Genomic DNA, 19,792 nt, shown 5'->3' on the forward strand with positions numbered 1-19,792 from the left:
GAACTGAGCCGAAGAAGCCTTAATTTCCTGAATTGAGGCAACTGCTTTAACCATCCCTAGTACTCCACAGGTCTGTTTGTCAGCCCGCATTAACCATCATGCAAAATAGATGTAAAATTTTAATACCTTGTGTTCATCTATCTGGAAAAGAACAGTATCGAGTACAAGGCTGGGAGGAGCTGCGATGTTTAGGCTCTGCTCTGCCTGTGTTAGCCAGTTAATGAAATCTTGTAAAGAATTCTGAAATTCTGTTGCGAGAGTGAGAGCCTCTTCCAGTTTAGTCTGAACGGGAAAAACAGTGGATGTTCAGTAAAAAGCCGTGAGTGTAATAGAGAAACAATAAATGAAGCATCAGTGAATAGTTTCCTTATTGCAAAAACTTCAAACTCCAACTCGAAATTATAGAGGATTTCTTTTCTGTAAAAGAAAAATTCTTGACAGTGCTAATGTTGATGATTCTCTTACTTTTCTTTCCTCCATCTTTGTGCCCATCAATTGCCATTTCTGTTCTAATAAGGCGACACATTGTTCAACATTGGATCCTGTCGTATCATCACGGCTACTCAGCAACAGCCGACCTTTATCGTACAACTTCTTGTACGTCTCCTCATTCGCACAAAATTCCCCATATAGGTCCTAAACAAATTGAAAGGAATCTTTTGAATTCTTGACAGCAAAAAGGTTATTATTTTTAGCCCTTATTTTAATATATAGTGTGAATGACCAGCTGCATACATGTACTTTGTGAACTTTAGCTTTGTCACATCTTAGTTATAGTAGAATACATTGGCCAAATGTAACTGACCAGTTTTAAGTTGGATGACTCTTTATCAGAATATTAACATAATAATATTAAAATATCCCTTTCCACTTTTGCTGCCTGACCTGCTGAGTGAAATTTTGTTTTGATTTCAGATTTCCAGCATCTGCAGCTACTCCCCAACCCCACATTTTCTGTTGCTAACTAGTATCAGTAGAAAAATCAGAGCAGGTGTTGAAATCCTGAAATAAAAACCTGAAGCATTAATTCTGCTTCCCTCTCCATAGATGCTGCCTGGTCTGCTGAGCAGCTTGAGCCCATGTTGTTTATATTTTAGCATCATGAATTAGTGTTTTTCTTGACAAATTTTTAATATGGAGAGAAGGTGGTTTCATAACTTCATAACAAAAACAGAGAATGCTAGAAAAACTCAGGAAAGTAGCAAATGCAGAATTGACTTTGTCTGAGTTTTGTCAAAGGGTCACAGACCCCATATGTTTAGAGATTTATTTTCTTTCCACAGATAATGCCTGTCTGGCTGAGTTTTTTAAGGATTTTGATTTTTTTTTTCTCCAGATTTTCAACATTATTTCATTTTCATTTTTGTAACCTACAGTTCAAACTCTGTTAAAAAAAAGTAAATATTTAAATGACTGAAGTCCAGATTACATCTTAATTCCTCAGAATAAAATAAGATTATCCACTGTTTTAGTGAAGTTAAGGCATTAACATATTAATATTACACAATATAATTCAACAAATTTAGTATTGGTTTGATATTAAGAATTAATTTGGTACAGTTACAATTTTTTTGACTTTGTTATATGAATGAGTTCTTGTGCTCTTTGGATTTTGAATAGGAACTCAATGCAACTTGTAAAATATGAATTACACACTATGCAACAAAATGACACCATGATTGCAATTATTTGGAAAGCTACCTGGATAAAAGGGGTACAAGAAATCAACAGGCAACATTCTGAGGTTGTTCACAGAGACCTGTAAGTATTGGCAAGAATTCTGCTAAAGGAACAGCTCTATAAATGGCAGATTTGAATTGGAATTATTTTATTTGAACCCTGCAAAGCCCCAGTTTTTCAGGAATAAAGAAAGAAAACACATCCTCATATAATTTGGAATATACTTCCGTAAATTACATTTCATCATTTGTTCATTTTAAAATTGAAAAGAGGAAGAGGGGGAAAGGCAGATTGTGTTATGCAATAGATTCAATATGATACTACTAAATGGCAGAATAGAATCAAAAGGATGAATAGCTGACTTCTAGTCCAATGCGCCATCCTCTTAGACATTTTATCGACCGCAAATGTGAATGACCAAGTGTACTAAGAAGTTGATTAGAATGACACTTCATCTTAGATTTAAGGTAGGAAGGACAGCATTCACAAAATAGCATTAGTTGCTCAAAACAAAAATGATAGCATTAAAATTAAGATTACATATGAGTATCTTTAATGAAAAGGTCTAGTTAAATTCCATTAAATGTTAAAGGAACACCACTTTGATTGTCAAGTTAAAAAATAAACTCATTACCAAGTGTGCATGGAGCTGCTCTCGAGCTGTCTCAGGTAAACCTCCAGTGGATTTCGACACTGCCAGTTGATTCTCAACCCGGCTCAGCCACTGGAAAAAGTCCTCAATCTCCCCATGAAACCCTTCAGCCTATGAAACAAGAGGCATCATTCAGAAAAAAATAGAATGACTAATGAATATTGTTAATGTTTATTTTGTCAGTATTAAATTGGTCTGACACTAACAAAACATTATCTATTTATAAAATTCATAATATGCATTAAAATGTATTCTCTGTTGTCCAGTTGTTATATGTAAAGCCAAGTCAGAACTCATTTCAAGTCTTTCTCCACCCACCACTGATCACGTACCAACATTTCCCCTTCACCACATCTTTCCCTTTCTGCTTACCTGTTGCAGAGCAGCTTCCAGTTGCTGCTCTCTCCCTTCGGTCTTCCTCAGGAGAGATTGCCAACTCTGATTCAGTGTGTCTAGTCGATGCTTCAAGTTACTGGCATCCTCCCCTGCGCTTGACTCCAGTAGTTCATTCCCAGCTTTATTAACAGTGTCAACTGTTGACTTATGTGCAAGAACATCATTTTTCAGAACCTGTGGTGATATTAATGCTCCATTTATTAAAATATTCTTGCTTAATTTAGCTATGTCTAACAGTCTTTATTTAAAAATGACAAATTTATGGAAACAACAGATCTTCAGCACATCCAAAATTAAAAAGTGAAGGGACTATCTGCTAACTTCTTCTTTTCTTTAGTTTGGCTTCGCGGACGAAGATTTATGGAGGGGTATGTCCATGTCTGCTGCAGGCTCGTTGGTGACTGACAAGTCCGATGTGGGACAGGCAGGCACGGTTGCAGCGGTTGAAAGGGAAAATTAGTTGGTTGGGGTTGGGTTTTGTGTTTTTCCTCCTTTGTCTTTTGTCAGTGAGGTGGGCTCTGCGGTCTTCTTCAAAGGAGGTTGCTGCCCGCTGAACTGTGAGGCGCCAAGATGCACGGTTTGAGGCGATATCAGCCCAATGGTGGTGGTCAATGTGGCAGGCACCAAGAGATTTCTTTAGGCAGTCCTTGTACCTCTTCTTTGGTGCATCTCTGTCTCGGTGGCCAGTAGAGAGCTCGCCATAGAACACGATCTTGGGAAGGCAATGGTCCTCCATTCTGGAGACGTGACCCACCCAGCGCAGTTGGGTCTTCAGCAGCATGGATTCGATGCTTGCGGAGTCTGCCAGCTCGAGTACTTCGATGTTGGTGATGAAGTCATTCCAATGAATGTTGAGGATGGAGCAGAGACAGCACTGATGGAAGTGTTCTAGGAGCCGTAGGTGATGCCGGTAGAGGACCCATGATTCGGAGCCAAACAGGAGCGTGTGTATGACAATGGCTCTGTACACGCTGATCTTTGTGTGTTTCTTCAGGTGGTTGTTTTTCCAGACTCTTTTGTGTAGTCTTCCAAAGGCGCTATTTGCCTTGGCGAGTCTGTAGTCTATCTCTTTGTCGATCCTTGCATCAGATGAAATGGTGCAGCCGAGGTAGGTAAACTGGTTGACCGTTTTGAGTTCAGTGTGCCTGATGGAGATGTGGGGGGACTGGTGGTCATGGTGGGGAGCTGGCTGATGGAGGACCTCAGTTTTCTTCAGGCTGACTTCCAGGCCAAACATTTTGGCAGTTTCCCCAAAACAGGACGCCATGCGCTGGAGAGCTGGCTCTGAATGGGCAACTAAAGAGGCATCGTCTGCAAAGAGTAGTTCACAGACAAGTTGCTCTTGTGTCTTGGTGTGAGCTTGCAGGCGCCTCAGATTGGAGAGACTGCCATCCGTGCGGTACTGGATGTAAAACCGTCTTCATTGTTGAGGTCTTTATTGGCTTGTTTCAGCATCATGCTGAGGAAGATAGTAAAGAAGGTTGGTGCGAGGACGCAGCCTTGCTTCACGCCGTTGTCAATGGAGAAGGGTTCGGAAAGCTCATTGCTGTATCTGACCCGACTTTGTAGGTTTTTGTGCAGATGGATAACCATGTTGAGGAACTTGGGGGGGGGGGGGGGGGGCATCTGAGGCGCTCCAGTATTTGCCAAAGCCCTTTCCTGCTCACGGTGTCAAAGGCTTTGGTGAGGTCAACAAAGGTGATGTAGAGTCCTTTGTTTTGTTCTCTGCACTTTTCTTGGAGCTGTCTGAGGGCAAAGACCATGTCAGTAGTTCCTCTGTTTGCGCGAAAGCCACACTGTGATTCTGGGAGGACATTTTTTGCGACACTAGGTATTAGTCTATTAAGGAGAATCCTAGCGAAGATTTTTCCTGCAATGGAGAGCAGCGTGATTCCCCTGTAGTTTGAGCAGTCTGATTTCTCGCCTTTGTTTTTGTACAGGGTGATGATGATGGCATCATGAAGGTCCTGAGGCAGCTTTCCTTGGTCCCAGCAGAGCATGAAAAACTCATGCAGTTTGGTATGCAGAGCTTTGCTGCCAGCCTTCCAGACCTGTGGGGGGGGGGGGGGGGGGGGGGAATTCCATCCATACCTGCTGCTTTGCCACTTTTCAGTTGTTCAATTGCCTTATATGTCTCTTCCCAGGTAAGGACCTCATCCAGCTCTAGCCTTAAGGGTTGTTGAGGGAGCTGGAGCAGGGCGGATTCTTGGACTGAGCGGTTGGCACTGAAAAGGGATTGGAAGTGTTCTGACCATCGATTGAGGATGGAGATCTTGTCACTGAGGAGGACTTCGCCATCTGAGCTGCACAGAGGGCTTTGAACTTGGGGTGAGGGGCCGTACACAGCCTTTAGTGTCTCATAAAAACCCCTGAAGTCGCCAATGTCCGCGCTGAGCTGGGTTTGTCCACCACTCATTTTGGATCTCCCGGAGTTTGCGCTGAAGGTGGCTGCATGCGAGACAGAAGGCTCGTTTTTTCTCTGGCCTTTGCAAGATGAGCCTGGTGGGCAGATCGCTTCTTTGCCAGCAGCTCCTGGATTTCCTGGTTGTTTTTGTCAAACCAGTCCTTGTTTTTCCTGGAAGAGAAGCCCAGTACCTACCTCTTCAGTGGATTGCAGTATGGTTGTTTTCAGCTGATCCCAGAGGGTTTCAGGAGACGTGTCCGTGAGGCAGTTTGCATCCTCAAGCTTTGCTTGGAGGTTTTCCTGGAAGTTTCCTCTCACTACGTCTGACTGCAAGTTTCCAACATTGAACCTCTTTCTGGGGGCTCCACTGTTCTTGAACTTTGGCTTGAAGTGAAGGTTGAGCTTGCAGCGAACAAGCCGGTGGTCAGTGTGGCATTCCGCGCTGGGCATGACCCTGGTGTGGAGCACATCTCGTTTATCTCTTCCTCGCATCAGAACGTAGTCCAGGAGGTGCCAATGTTTGGATCGGGGATGCATCCAGGTAGTCTTCAGGCTGTCTCTCTGCTGGAAAAGGGTGTTAGTAATGACAATCCGCTGTTCTGCGCAGAGTTCCAACAGGAGGCGCCCGTTGTCATTGCACTTGCCGACACCATGCTTGCCAAGGATTCCTGGCCAGGTTTCTGAGTCTTTGCTGATGCGAGCATTGAAGTCGCCAAGGATGACAACCTTGTTGGCTGTAGGGGTGCGTTGGATGAGGTTGCGCAGATCAGTGTAGAGCTTGTCCTTTTCTGCTGGTTCCGCCTGAAGGGTTGGAGCATAGACACCGATGAGAGTGATATGTCGCTTGTTTTGAAGGGGGAGTCGCATGGACATGATCCGGTCAGAGTGGCCTGTCGGGAGGTTTTCGAGTTTGGAGGCAATGGAGTTCTTGACCATGAAGCCAACACCAGATAGGCGTCATTCAGCCTGAGGCTTGCCAGACCAGTAGAATGTGAAGCCCGCGCCATGTTCTTGGAGGCTGCCTACATCTGCAAGGCGGCCTTCGCTGAGAGCGGCTATGTCGATGTCGAGTCTGCCACATCTGCAAGGCGGACTTCGCTGAGAGAGGCTATGTCGATGTCGAGTCTGAGGAGTTCATGTGCGATGAGGGCAGACCGACGTTCAGGTCGGTGGCTGTCAGCCTTGACTAGCATGGTTCTGATGTTCCAACATGCTGGCTTGAGTTCGTGTGCATGTTTTGAGGACGTGGACCTGTCCTCGGGCCTGCGCAAAGGAGCTTTTAGGTGGAGTGCGGTGTGCGCAGTACTGGCCCCACCCTTTCTCATCCACCAATGTTGATCATTCACAGATCAACTTTGTGTAAATCATTGTCATTTCTATCATATCATCATCTCAGTGCGACGCAGCCAACTTCTCAACCTCCAACATATTGCTTAAATAGAGCCAAATCTTCAGCATAACTGGCTTTCTTGACTTGTGTAGAACCTCACTCAACCATTTTCTGGAGTTTGCGGAGGTTTGGTGCAATATTGGAAGCCTCGGAAAATTTCTAGAGATGTGTGGTGGAAAGTGTGCTGACTGGCTTTACTTTATAGGGTTACTCATATCCCTGAGTGGAAAGCCCTGCAAAAGGTGGTGGACACAGCCCAGGACATCACAGGCACAACCCTCCCCACCATTAAGAACATCGATGGGGGATGCAGCAGGAATCATCAAGGTTCCACACCACTCAGTACACACTCTGCTCCATCAGGAAAGAGGTGCAAGACTTGCATCATCAGGTTCAGCAATAAACTGCTACCCCTCCACGACAAACTCAATTAAGGACTCTTAATTTTTCCACTCCTTGTTTTTTTTTTTAAAACCTCTCTGTATTGTACATTTCTTTGCTTACGTGTGTACACTGTGTACAGTTTTTTTTCCGCACTACCAATAAGTGGTTATTCTGTCTCCCCTGCAGGAAAAAAGAATCTCAGGTTTGTAGGTGATGTCATCTGAATCTGAACCATCAGGCTCACTCTGACCTTTCGAACATCCTCCCAATCTTACAACTCTTTCTTGAGTAATTGAATCTTTATCAACCATTAACTTTTTTCCATCTCTTTGACACCAGTCAAAATCTCTAAAAAAGTTGAAGGGCGGCCTTTAGTGAATCTTTGACTCTGTACTGTCCTGCTTTTTGCGAAGGTATGTGGAGCACAAGCTCAAAGGATGTAAAACACATTCAGGTTTTATAAGAAATAATATGTTTTCTGAATGAGTATCAGCTAATACATTTATATACTCCACCATCTATAATAATAAGCACAAGCATTTTGTAAGATATTTCAATCTACAGGATAAAGAATATATAATTTTGTAATTACATGATGCTTTGCCAGTTCAATTTCTATGGCCTTTGGATCTCCAGTGATTGGTCTTTGTCCATCCAAAAGCTCCTCTGTGTGATCCAACCACGTCATAAGTTCAGTCAATGCATGCTGAAACTGACCCAGTGCCAATAGTGCCCCTTCCACCTTGTGCTGTGAGGGAAAATAAATACTTTACAATATATAAATGGACAGCACAAATAGTACATCATTTTCTCAGAAATATCATCCAGAAGACTGGACGATATTGACATGTCTGGATGATATCTACATCCAGAAGTAATTACCAATGCAGAAAACAACCTACTGATGATTCAAGCACATGTTCTCGTTCCCTAATTTTCTCCAAGCTTAAATAGGACATTACATCATGTAACCACTGTGCATGGGGCAGGTGAAGATTCATCTTTCCATTTCAATAAAATCAGAGTGGTAAAGGCTAAAACTTTCTTCTGAGTTGCAGACAAAAGTATACCTGGTTCACGTGAAAAACCATACAAAGCAATTAACAGACATGGTCTGCAGAGACAAGGCATGAGCCAATAGTTTATGGGGTCAATCACAGTGATTAGCATTAGACTGCAATCACTTTCTAGTAATTGTCCTAAAGCAGCTCATTTATTTCTTTCTCCCATCTGTTGGGACCAGAATTTCATTCGCATCAAATGGAACAATAGATAGAACAATCTTCAAGTCTGCACAGAGATTATACAGTGAGAACTTCCTCCTTTCTTTCAGCTATTATTTCAAAGGGATCCTGTCCTTCAGCAGTTATGCTATTCTTGATAGATAAGTGGCAATCAAGTTAATCAAGTCACACAAAATGGAAGCAACAAGCTCATTTAAAAAAAAGCTTTTTAAAAAATGAACATTAATTTTAAATCTTGTAATCTGAAGTACTTAAGGAAATTCCAATGCACATCTTTAAAATTAGTTATTTGACTGAACAATTATTATTAATTAGCATGCCATTAAAACCCATTTAGATCGTCTAGGAGTTAAGGGTTATGGGGATAAGGCTGGAAAGGGGTACTGATGGTAGTGATCAGCCATGATCTGTAAACTGGCGGTGCTGGCTCGACGGGCCGAAGGGCCTACTCCAGCTCCTATTATCTATTGTCTGCAAGATTTTCATATTTATCACATTTCTCTTTGTGATTATTCCAAATTCACACCAGGTCTGGGAAATTCCCTTGATACAAGTTAAAATCCTGCATGAGACATTAAGTGCACAATGTCAATAGATTTGCTTGCCATTATTATCACTGCAAAATCAAGCCAGTCTCAGAACACAACTTCTTGATCAAATTGATCAGGATGCATCTGTCACAATGCCTCATATTATTTGATAAAATAAAGTAATTACAATCTGGGACGTTGTCAGTTTGATGTTGTATTTAACATCCCCTCCAAACACTTCAATGCATGAAATTTTTTGGGTGTAAGGAATAAAACAGATTGCACAACTGCCATGCCCCATTTCCTTTCAAATATGTTTCCCCTCATCCTCAAGATGCAGCAGTTTTGCAGATTTTGAAGTTGCGTTGGCATGCTGTGGGACTTAATGAGTCTCTCCATCACTTTTGTGTGTTAACTGTTTGACAATGCATATTGATTTTGTTATACCAGGCTGTAATATACCTGTCTGTTAATAATCTTCTCTCCCAGATCTTCCCAGAGATGTTGGAGTTCATTGAGTGGCTGTTGAATTAAGACTTGATCAGTCTTATCAGAAGCTCTCTTCAGTAAGAGCTCCCCCTGGTGGTTTAGCTTTTCCATCTCGATTTGTTGCTGATAAACCTCCATTTTAAATTCCTGTGGCATGAAATATATAGTGGAAATGTTACATGTCATCCACATGAGCAAACTAATTACATGCAGTTAGAAATGCAACAAGATTTAAATCTCAGTGATTTTCTACATTTTTCATCAATATCTCCTCTTATTCTTTCAAAAACTGTTGACATGTTGCTATGATACAAGTTGGTCACCCCTTTAGTAACCTGAACAAAGTCTTACATACCCAATATCATACTATGCACGTTTGTGAGCCTGATTCTGTTCTCTTGGCATTGTCTTCCCTTACGCAATATGTGCACAATTATAATGCCACCTCAGCTTCCCAAGTTGGTCAAAATCAGAACAAAACTGTCACTTTGTGGTTCATTTATTCACTGTGAAATCAATTGAATAATTTAACTAAAGATATTTACAAATTTTTGGAGGTACAGGGATTGATAGGGAGTAATCAGGATGGTTTTGTCAGGGGTAGATCATGCTTGACAAACCTGATTGAGTTCTTCGAGGGGGTTACAAAAAAGGTTGATGAAGGGAAAGCTGTGGATGTTGTCTATTTGGACTTTAGTAAAGCTTTTGACAAAGTTCCCCACAGGAGGTTAGGAAAAAAGGTGGAGGCATTAGGTATAAATAAGGAGGTAGTGAAATGGATTCAGCAATGGTTGGATGGGAGGTGTCAGAGAGTAGTGGTAGAAAATTGTTTGTCCAATTGGAGGCCAGTGACTAGTGGAGTTCCTCAGGGTTCGATCCTGGGTCCACTATTATTTGTTATATATATTAACGATCTGGATGTAGAGGTGGAGAATTGGATAAGCAAGTTTGCGGATGACACAAAGATTGGTGGTGTTGTGGACAGTGAGGTAGATTACCGTAGATTAAAAGGTGATTTACGAAGGCTGGAGGTGTGGGCTGAGAAATGGCTGATAGAATTTAATACAGATAAATGTGAGGTGCTACATTTTGGAAAGGCAAATTTAAATAGGTCATATACATTGAATGGTAGACAACTGAGGAGTGCAGAGCAACAAAGGGATTTAGAAGTTATGGTAAATAGTACCCTCAAGGCTGATACTCAGGTACATAGTGTGGTGAAGAAGGCATTTGGAATGTTGGCCTTCATAAATCGGAGTATTGAATTCAAGAGTAGGGAGGTTATGATGAAATTGTACAAGGCATTGGTGAGGCCAAATTTGGAGTACTGTGTACAGTTTTGGTCACCAAATTATAGGAAAGATATAAACAAAATAGAGAGAGTGCAGAGAAGGTTCACGAGAATGTTGACAGGATTTCAGGGTCTGAGTTACAGGGAAAGGTTGTGCAGACTGGGGCTTTTTTCTCTGGAGCGTAGAAGATTGAGAGGGGACTTGATAGAGGTGTTTAAGATTTTAAAAGGGACAGAGTAAATGTGGATAGGCTTTTTCAATTAAGAAAGGAGGAGATTCAAACTAGAGGACATGGTTTAAGATTGAAGGGGGAAAATTATAAGGGGAACATGAGGGGAAATTTCTTTACCAGAGGGTGGTGGGGATATGGAATGAGCTTACGGCAGACGTGGTCGAGGCGGGATCATTGGTTACATTTAAGGAAAGACTGGATAGTTACATGGAGAGGAGGGGACTGGAGGGGTATGGACCGGGTGCTGGTCAGTGGGACTAGGAGAGTGGGGATTTGCTACGGCATGGACTAGTAGGTCCGAACTGGCCTGTTCTGTGCTGTAAGTGGTTATATGGTTATATCCAGTAGACTTTACGAGTACATTAATGGAAATATTCAGTTTAAATGGAAATTAATAAGAGACAGTTACTAAATCACAGAAAAATAAAAATTAGAGATGTACTATTGTTTTATTTTTTCATACTGCTTTTCTTAAGGTGTGACTTTGTTTAATGCCATCCTGTGGTAACATTTACCCACCTTCATTTCATTTATTTGTTGCTTGACAGTGTTGATATCTGTGCCTACTGGAGACATTTCACTCAGTTTTATTACAGTATTATCCAGCCAGTCAAACATTGCCTAAAAAGTCACAAAGAGTTTGATTAGGAACCATCATTTATACTAATGCTATATTTGTGTATAAATAGACTGAATACAGTGCATTCCTTACCTGCAATGCATCTTGGTATTGGACAGCTGCTTGCATAGCCTCCTCCAGTTTGTCCATTCGTTCCTTCCAGTTTTTATTTAAGTTATCCCAAGTATGATTGAGCTAGAGATAGTAATAAAATGATCTATGAGAATTGCAACATTGTTATGGTGCTTTTAATGAAGAAAAATATTCTAAAGAGAATTTAAAGGTGATGAGAAAAGGCTTGGTCGTAGAGTAAGTTTTATGGACCATACTAAGAGATGAGATAAGGATGGGGTAATAAAATTTTGAAGGAAATTTCAGAATTCAATAAGGGCAGAACTGGAGAATGGTGACGTTACCTGTGGAATAATGATAACAGTTCTATCCAAGGAGGGATAGACATGCAATAAGAATGGAGAAGACTTGATGGGCTAAATGGCCTAATTCTGCTCAAATGTCTTATGGATAAAGGCAGAGCATGGAAAATTTACCAGATCCATCTCGGGAATGGCAAATGTGTTACATGACAAGAGGTTAAACAGAACAGACCTGCTCTCTCATGTTTAAATAAATCTCATTTAAGTGCACAAAATCCTTCCTGCCCTTGACATCATAGATGCAAAATTGATACTTTCCCTGTTTTTAGATCACAGGGTGAATCGAGCCAAAATAAAGATAAGCAATGACGTTTCTTTACCCAGAGTGATGATTTTGTTGGAATCACCACCCAAGAGGAGTTACTGATTACATTCGTGATCTACCAATACATTTTCAGAAATTAAGGGGCAGAAGAGATGTGTGGTTAGTGCAGGAGAGATTAAAATAAAACAATGTGACCATATCAAATGACAGAGCAGGCAGAAAGGTGCAAATGGCCAAAATTTTACAATTTTTCAATTGTTAAAATAATCACCCGATATACCCTCTTCCTTTCTCAGCATGGTCTTTCAGTGCATTTAATACCATACAATCCTATTTAATTATTTATCACTTATATTAATGTTTTACCTCATCAATACTTTTCTTCACTTCGGGTTTTTCTAATTCTCCACAGGCAAAGATGAGGTCTGCGCCCAAAATGCGCACAAATTCTAGTTCCTCGTGAAGTCCATCTGTCTCCTCTTTAATTGTCTGAAATCAAGATTTTCACAAAATCATTACCAATTCACTATGTTAATGATTTGAAATCAATTGGATTATGAGATATAAACAAGAAAAGCACAGTAAAATATAGTAAAAATCCCCAGTTTCTGGAATTCAAGCAACTGGCAAACACCCCCCCACCCTGAGGAAATAAATATATAATTTAAAAGAAAATAAATAAATAAAACTTTGGATAAAAGTTTAAAATTGTAAAAGTAAATGTTCTCTGAAGCAACACACAACCCTTTGGTGAAGATGGGAGCGTTCAGCCAGCGGAGCGCCCCGGTCATGCCCAACCCGCAGCAGCTGTTTGAATAAAATTTTAATAGAGTTGCATTTGATTTAAATGGTGGCACCCAGGATGAAGAGCTGGCTGATGCTATTCACACTGGGGCAACGCTCCCAAAATGTCTCCCTATCTCTGCTTTGTAAGAAAGTCTTTATCTTTACTGGTATTGTGTATGTTAGTAATTATGACAGCGGCGAGATGCTGTTTGAATTTAAATTTTAAAAGTTATGGGAATTTTTTGATTAAAGTGAACTTTATATAATTAAGGACCACAATACTGATTTTTTTCAAATTACATTTTGCACTGTCTTTTGTCTTTTAAACTGTTTTTTTTTTCTTACTGTAGGTGTATAGTTATTGTAAGAGTTTGTATCAGACAACCAAAAATTTCACATATCTGGCATCCGCAATCGCCATAGGTGCTGAATACTGGGAATTTTACTGTAACAAGTTGGACATGCTCACTTTATTCATAGTTCATATAAAATTACACTGTAAGGTTTTCTTCATTTGACATATTCATACCTCTGCCGCCTCCTGCTGTTGTTTAATGATTGAAGGATCAATACCAGGACTCTCCAGGTCTCGCACTATTCCCTGTGTGTCTTTAATAGTTGTCAGCAGGGCAGCCATATCATACCAGAACTTTTCAGCGAGGTCAAGTACATCCAGAAGCTTAATATCCCTCTCTTCACCACGGGTTTTGATATCTTCCCAATAAAATATCATCCCGTCTAACTTGTTCTGGATAGCTAATGTGTTATAAATAAGAAAAACAAAGTAAGCACAAATTTTTAATTTTTAAAGAAAAAATTAACTGGTTTTTCCAGAGATACAATGCAGTATCAGTCCTTCTGGCCCAAGAACCTTAATCCACCTCATCAATTAACCTACTGACCCCGTACATCTTTGGAAAACAGAAGGGAACCAGAGCACCTGGAAGATTTACTGCTCGCAGAGGCAGTTGTTTTGCACAAACTTAAAGAAAACAATTATTTAACCAACTAAGTAGAAAATGCTGGAGTTGGGCAGGTTACGCATCAAAGTTTTCCTTTGTTCTATTTTTCCTTCCACTGTCTAACCTACTAAGTTTTTCCAGCATTTTCTTCTTTTATTTTGGAATTCTAATATTACAAACGTTTTACAATATTTAAATTGAACTGAGAATATTTTGCAGAACCCCATCCAAATTAGGTAGATTTCTCCCGTATTGTAGAAAAACAGAAAACAAGTATTTCAAGTAAATCTCTGCTAATCTGCCTCACTTCTGAATTTGATGGTCCTGGTTTGGCAAATTTTCTGGAATAGTGGATGCCTTTCCAATTAATGTTGCAACACACTTCTAATTTACATTTTATTTAAGGAGATTACACAGTAGTTAATAAATTTTCCAGTGAACCTGATGAACTTAAAGGGAATGTGACAACTGTGGCCACCGTGTGTCACAAAAGTGAACCAGATGCAGAACCATCAGGATTTCCAAATAATTATGGAGTAGTTTGTTGGAATTTACAGTATCTGCAACAATGATGATAATCGACATTCTTTACATGGCCTATCCTAGAAATGGAGATGTTAAATCTGTGCCACACTCATTGCGACAAGGGGAGTATATTCATCCTGTCTTGCCTTCATCCTTCTGACATATTTGACCACATAACACTACTCCATCTCTACACATCTGGGTGGGACTTGTTTGGTTCCCTTCGAGTTGTATTTAGGGAGTCACTTACCAAGACTTGACTTTAATACACCAGAACCCCCAGTCCCCACATATACTTTCCAATGCATTGGAAAAATTGCATGTTAAAGCATATTTTACTTTGACTTTAACATAACCAGAGTAGATTAAGGAGTTTGGACCCAATTTTCCTAAATACATTATAAACTGTTAATTTGAAATTCAGTAGATTATCTTCATTAGGTAAGTGATGCATGGGGTAACCACAGCTTTAACAATAGCGAAATAACATCAAATTTTATATTTGTGTTTGGAAACTAATGTAAAATTCAGTACCCTTAGCCGCAGGATCCTCTTCTGCCCCAGATGACCGACTGATCAGTTCCTCACCACGGTGTTTAAGAGCTTCAAAAGATGGCTGGAGCTTTTCGAGCTCCATTGACATATTTTTATTCTCAGTGATGTGCTCGCGGATCTTTTCAACCTCAGCTGGTATTGAAGGAGGTTTCCGCATCCGGTCAGCAATGTGTTCCAGAGACTCGAGCATTGGATCAATCTTGTCATGAAACTAAACAAACCAAAATAAAAGGCTGTTGGCATTTTTAGAATTTTCTCAGCATTACCATTTAGTTTAAAAGATCTTATTTCTAGTTAAGCAGTAAACACAATAATTTTGTGATACATTTTCACAAAAATACATGGACATACACTGCAGGTGAATTCTGGCAGTTTGCCAAGATTTTCAGTCACAGGTTGCAACACAGTTTGGATTTGCGAACATGAATGTAGAAGTGCTGAACCTATTGGCAGCTTTTCATCATGGATTTTACAACTATTCTCTGTGTCTTGACCCAGAACAGCCTCTGCTGTCAAAAAGAGATGAACAGCTCGCTGCAAGGGACTAAGTTTTAATTCATTTCTAACCTTAGAAATGTTTTTAAAACTATCTTCGTGCATTTAACTTTTTAGATTTCTTTAACATTTTCAAACAATCAAACTACTAGGAAAGGGAATAGTTTTGGAACGTTTGTGAATGTTGATATTTAGAAACACACAAGCACTTGAACAGCCAAGAGACATGGTTTAGCCAGTTGTCAATGTGGTTTTTTTTAAACACATGTCTCATGGCTTGTTTTTTTAGCCTACACCATGTGAAGGAATTCATTTTTGGAAGGATTCAAAAAATCCCATAACATTAAAACTATGGAATTGAAACTCAAATGTTGCTTATCACTTCATAAAGCATTCCCAGAAAATGATATTGTAACAGCAGCAAGACAAGTAATTGGTGCATCTGAGACTCAAATCAAGCCACAGCCAATCCCAATCATAGACAATAAGGGAGCAGAAAAAGGACTTATAAATGCACTTTGAATAAAAAAATCTCTGGAAAAAAGTCTGTCTACAATAACTCAGCATTGAATTATTTTCTTTTACCCTGATATCTAGGTTCAAATTAAATCCACATGTTGGAGCAAAAACTTTACTTTCTAACTCACTTAGGAGATCCTAACAAATCAATTTGAGGAGATCTTAATGGTGTTAGAAACTTAATAATTAGACAATGATGTTAGAAACAAAATCATTAGGCAATCAAATAAGTCATTATTCTATTCCAGAGAATCTGGGCACTTCTATAGAAATGAAAGGCAAAAAAAAGTATCAATAAAAATTTACTGAGAATTAAAAATGATGGAAATTTATTTTAATGAGAATGCCTCTTCTTAAGTTCAGTGCTGCAGAAGAAACAGCTAAAATTACAAAGTTCAAACTAGCCTCTTACATTTTGTAAAATGTAGCAAATTTGAATCCAAAGTTATCTGTTAAATAATGTAACCTATTTAGAATAAATGCAAATATAAAATGTGCATGCTTTGTTCTTCATCTCTAATAAAGCTATTTGTTAACCAACATTAGTGAACAACACAGCCAAACAAAAAATAGAACAACCCATAGACGTAGCAGTAGTGAGTGTGCACGGAGTTCTGCTTACCTCAGCAAACTAATGAGTGGATGTGAAGAACACAACAATTAAACACAACGAGGCAGGATGTATCAGCAAATAAATATTTAATTCCATGAGGTGGGCCGAATGGAAAACAAATGACATGTTAGCATGAGAAAACGGAAGGGATAACATACAGGAGTGTCTTAAACAGGACAAACATGGAATAAATACAATTTACAAACATGACTAGTGTTATGCTGTAGTGCAAATGAACTACAAGAAAGTAGGATAGCACAGTGTGCTTTTTATTCTACCAGACAAGCTTCCTTCCTCAGTTTTGCTTTTATTTCCATTAATAATAGACAAAACATGTTAAACTATGGTTAATTAAGTATTCCAATGTTGGAAGGATTAATTGTCAATTGCTACTATAAAATTATATAAAGGTGTCTTTAACTAGAGGAAAACAAATGGACAATCCAATCACCCATATCTATTACAGAAGAGGAAATTACCAAACGGCTTACAAAGAAAAGTGAGTTTATTACGTTTGGTCCTAAAGCTTGGTGCCTGTTGAGTTGGTCATTCATTACTCATCTGGTGTTATATTATTTTGTTATTGGGTTGAAAATCACTCACAGAATAGCAAACACTCTGGAGTTCACCTCTCATTATTAAAGAGCACTCATCTAAATATGGGTGGCTGCAATTATACTAGATTATGGCAAACAGATAACAGAAAAATGAGGTGCTCATGCAATTATATGCACTTAAATTTACCAGAAAGTACCTGAGCAGACTGTGAAATTGCTTCATCCAGTGCCAAAGCCCTCTCTCGCGCATCGTGTTTTATTTTAGCATAGAGTGCTTCAGCCGTGGTATGTTTCTCACGAATCATTCTTCCCTCATCAGGATTCAATACCATCAACTGAGGCCCAATCTTCATTAGTTTATCAATATGAGGTTTGTGTTCAGAGATCGATTCACGGAGTTGCTGTTGTAAAATAATAAACATGTCTTAAGTTCCAAAAGCATCTGCAAATGCATTCTGATCTAAGATTATATTTTTCACATAACAAAAAAAGGACAAGTTCAAGCATGGCTGACTGGTTCTATCAAAATGTTCCACACAAAGTGAATTTGGGTAACAATGTGCTGATAACAATGCTCTACCATCGATCAGCTTCAAGAATAGATGTCTTTAGGGACCTCAGAATCTATTTTCTTGTAATTTTACACGAATAAGCTGTGCATTCCTGATATTTTGCATCACATGGAATTGATTAATGAGCCAGCAATTATACATCGTGGCCAGAAATGTTGTGCCTCTTCCAAAATATTATTTCAATCGCCTACTTTATTGGTTAAAATGAACACCATTTGCGACACTCTAGTAGAGACAACAAACTTAGACTTCATCTTTTGCTATTTTCCCAATACACCATGGTCTCTTGGTAACAATGGAGGGCTGATTACCTGAAATGCAAGGCAAGCATAGGCAAAAAGAAACAATAAGTCCAAAGTCAAATCTATGTGGTACTTACTCTCATTTCCTCCTGCTGTTGTTTTAAGATCTCAAGGTCAACAGCTGGTGGTGGAAGTTGCAATATCAGAGTCCTCATCTCATCGAGCCATGGACATAGCTCCTCGCAGGTTTCCCAAAACTGGTTAATCAGGACTTGAGCTCGCTCCAGTTGGGAGTACCTTTCAGCGTTCATCTGACTGACCATCTCATATTGCTGCTGCAGGGAGTCCATCTTCTCCTATAAGTAAATGCGCATGGATATATGCATTTTAAATGATGGCATTGTCATTAAGACTGTAAATATATCAGGTACCCACACTCCTGTTCGGCTCCGAATCATGGGTCCTCTACCGGCATCACCTACGGCTCCTAGAACGCTTCCACCAGCGTTGTCTCCGCTCCATCCTCAACATCCATTGGAGCGCTTTCATCCCTAACGTCGAAGTACTCGAGATGGCAGAGGTCGACAGCATCAAGTCCACGCTGCTGAAGATCCAGCGGCGCTGGGTGGGTCACGTCTCCAGAATGGAGGACCATCGCCTTCCCAAGATCGTGTTATATGGCGAGCTCTCCACTGGCCACTGTGACAGAGGTGCACCAAAGAAGAGGTACAAGGACTGCCTAAAGAAATCTCTTGGTGCCTGCCCCATTGACCACCGCCAGTGGGCTGATATCGCCTCAAACCGTGCATCTTAGCGCCTCACAGTTCGGCGGGCAGCAACCTCCTTTGAAGAAGACCGCAGAGCCCACCTCACTGACAAAAGACAAAGGAGGAAAAACCCAACACCCAACCCCAACCCACCAATTTTCCCCTGCAACCGCTGCAACCGTGTCTGCCTGTCCCGCACCGGACTTGTCAGCCACAAACGAGCCTGCAGCTGAGGTGGACATTTACCCCCTCCATAAATCTTCGTCCGCGAAGCCAAGCCAAAGAAAAATATCAGATTACAATGATTAAATAGGTGATATTTTGCTGTTAATTTACAACATCAGTACATCGTTACTCAATTATATTTATATTTGAGTTTTTCGTATTATGGTTTACAAACATGATTAATTTTACACATTGACAAATTTCAAGGCAGCCCACTGATATATTCATTCTTATGTGGTATTACCTGCAGTGCAGTCTTTTGTTCATCTCCACAGGTGCTAAGAATTTCATCTTGTGTATTTATCAGCTCATCTAAGGAATCCTTATGCCGTATGATGTCAATTGAAAAGGCCTGAAGGCATCAAAGAAAGTTTCTTAAAATAAGAAATTGGTTACCCTATGCCAGAGGTCCCCTGTGCCAGAGATTGCTAATTTTGATATTGTTATTGTAGCATAATGGTAAAGTTGTGGATGCCTGAATCCTACTTACCTAAAAAGAATCAACAGTTTACAGCAGCCAGAAGATTGTATTCTATCATTCAAATGGTATGTATGCAACTTGCAGAGTTCATCAAAAAATAGATTTCCCCTTCCCCTCATGCGATTACATTTTGGAAACACTGTATGGTTGTGCTGCCGGAGTCTCTGTAGTGGCAGCGCTGCCGCTGGTGCGGACCCAAGGAGAGCGAGAGAATGGAGATGCAGTGCTCCCGTGGGGTTCAGCTGCCCAGTTGACTGCTGTTGGCTCTGCACAGGCTTTGAACAGCTCGTTGAGGTGTTTTAGGTGAAATCCAACAACTGCGGGTCTGCACCTAAGAAGGCAGCGCCTATTAATCGGCAGGAGCCATGAGGGGAAGTGAAGGACTAAAGCAGGGCATCGTAGGACGGGATGAGCACGCACCGTCTGAGGGGGAGAAGTGAAAAGCTTGAACTCTACTAGAAATTTTTTTTGTATAAAATTGA

The 19,792-nt window shown here is 40.2% G+C and overlaps 1 protein-coding gene across 15 annotated transcripts in view; it reads right to left on the bottom strand.

Annotated features, from left to right (window-relative positions):
* Positions 1–19,792, bottom strand: part of macf1a (microtubule actin crosslinking factor 1a) — a 535,539-nt gene that overhangs the window by 54,453 nt on the left and 461,294 nt on the right. For all 15 annotated transcript variants that reach the window (XM_069895733.1, XM_069895734.1, XM_069895729.1 and 12 more), the window contains 14 exons: positions 19,074–19,181; positions 17,975–18,193; positions 17,221–17,424; positions 14,819–15,050; positions 13,327–13,553; positions 12,378–12,500; positions 11,406–11,507; positions 11,213–11,314; positions 9,143–9,316; positions 7,499–7,654; positions 2,705–2,902; positions 2,315–2,443; positions 466–636; positions 127–282 (listed from right to left, as the gene is read on the bottom strand). In XM_069895733.1, the coding sequence (XP_069751834.1) occupies positions 127–282; positions 466–636; positions 2,315–2,443; positions 2,705–2,902; positions 7,499–7,654; positions 9,143–9,316; positions 11,213–11,314; positions 11,406–11,507; positions 12,378–12,500; positions 13,327–13,553; positions 14,819–15,050; positions 17,221–17,424; positions 17,975–18,193; positions 19,074–19,181 (2,301 nt within the window). The remainder of the gene's footprint in view (positions 1–126; positions 283–465; positions 637–2,314; positions 2,444–2,704; positions 2,903–7,498; positions 7,655–9,142; positions 9,317–11,212; positions 11,315–11,405; positions 11,508–12,377; positions 12,501–13,326; positions 13,554–14,818; positions 15,051–17,220; positions 17,425–17,974; positions 18,194–19,073; positions 19,182–19,792) is intronic.

Source organism: Narcine bancroftii, chromosome 8 (assembly GCF_036971445.1).
Source record: "Narcine bancroftii isolate sNarBan1 chromosome 8, sNarBan1.hap1, whole genome shotgun sequence".
NCBI classification, from domain to species: Eukaryota; Metazoa; Chordata; class Chondrichthyes; order Torpediniformes; family Narcinidae; genus Narcine; species Narcine bancroftii.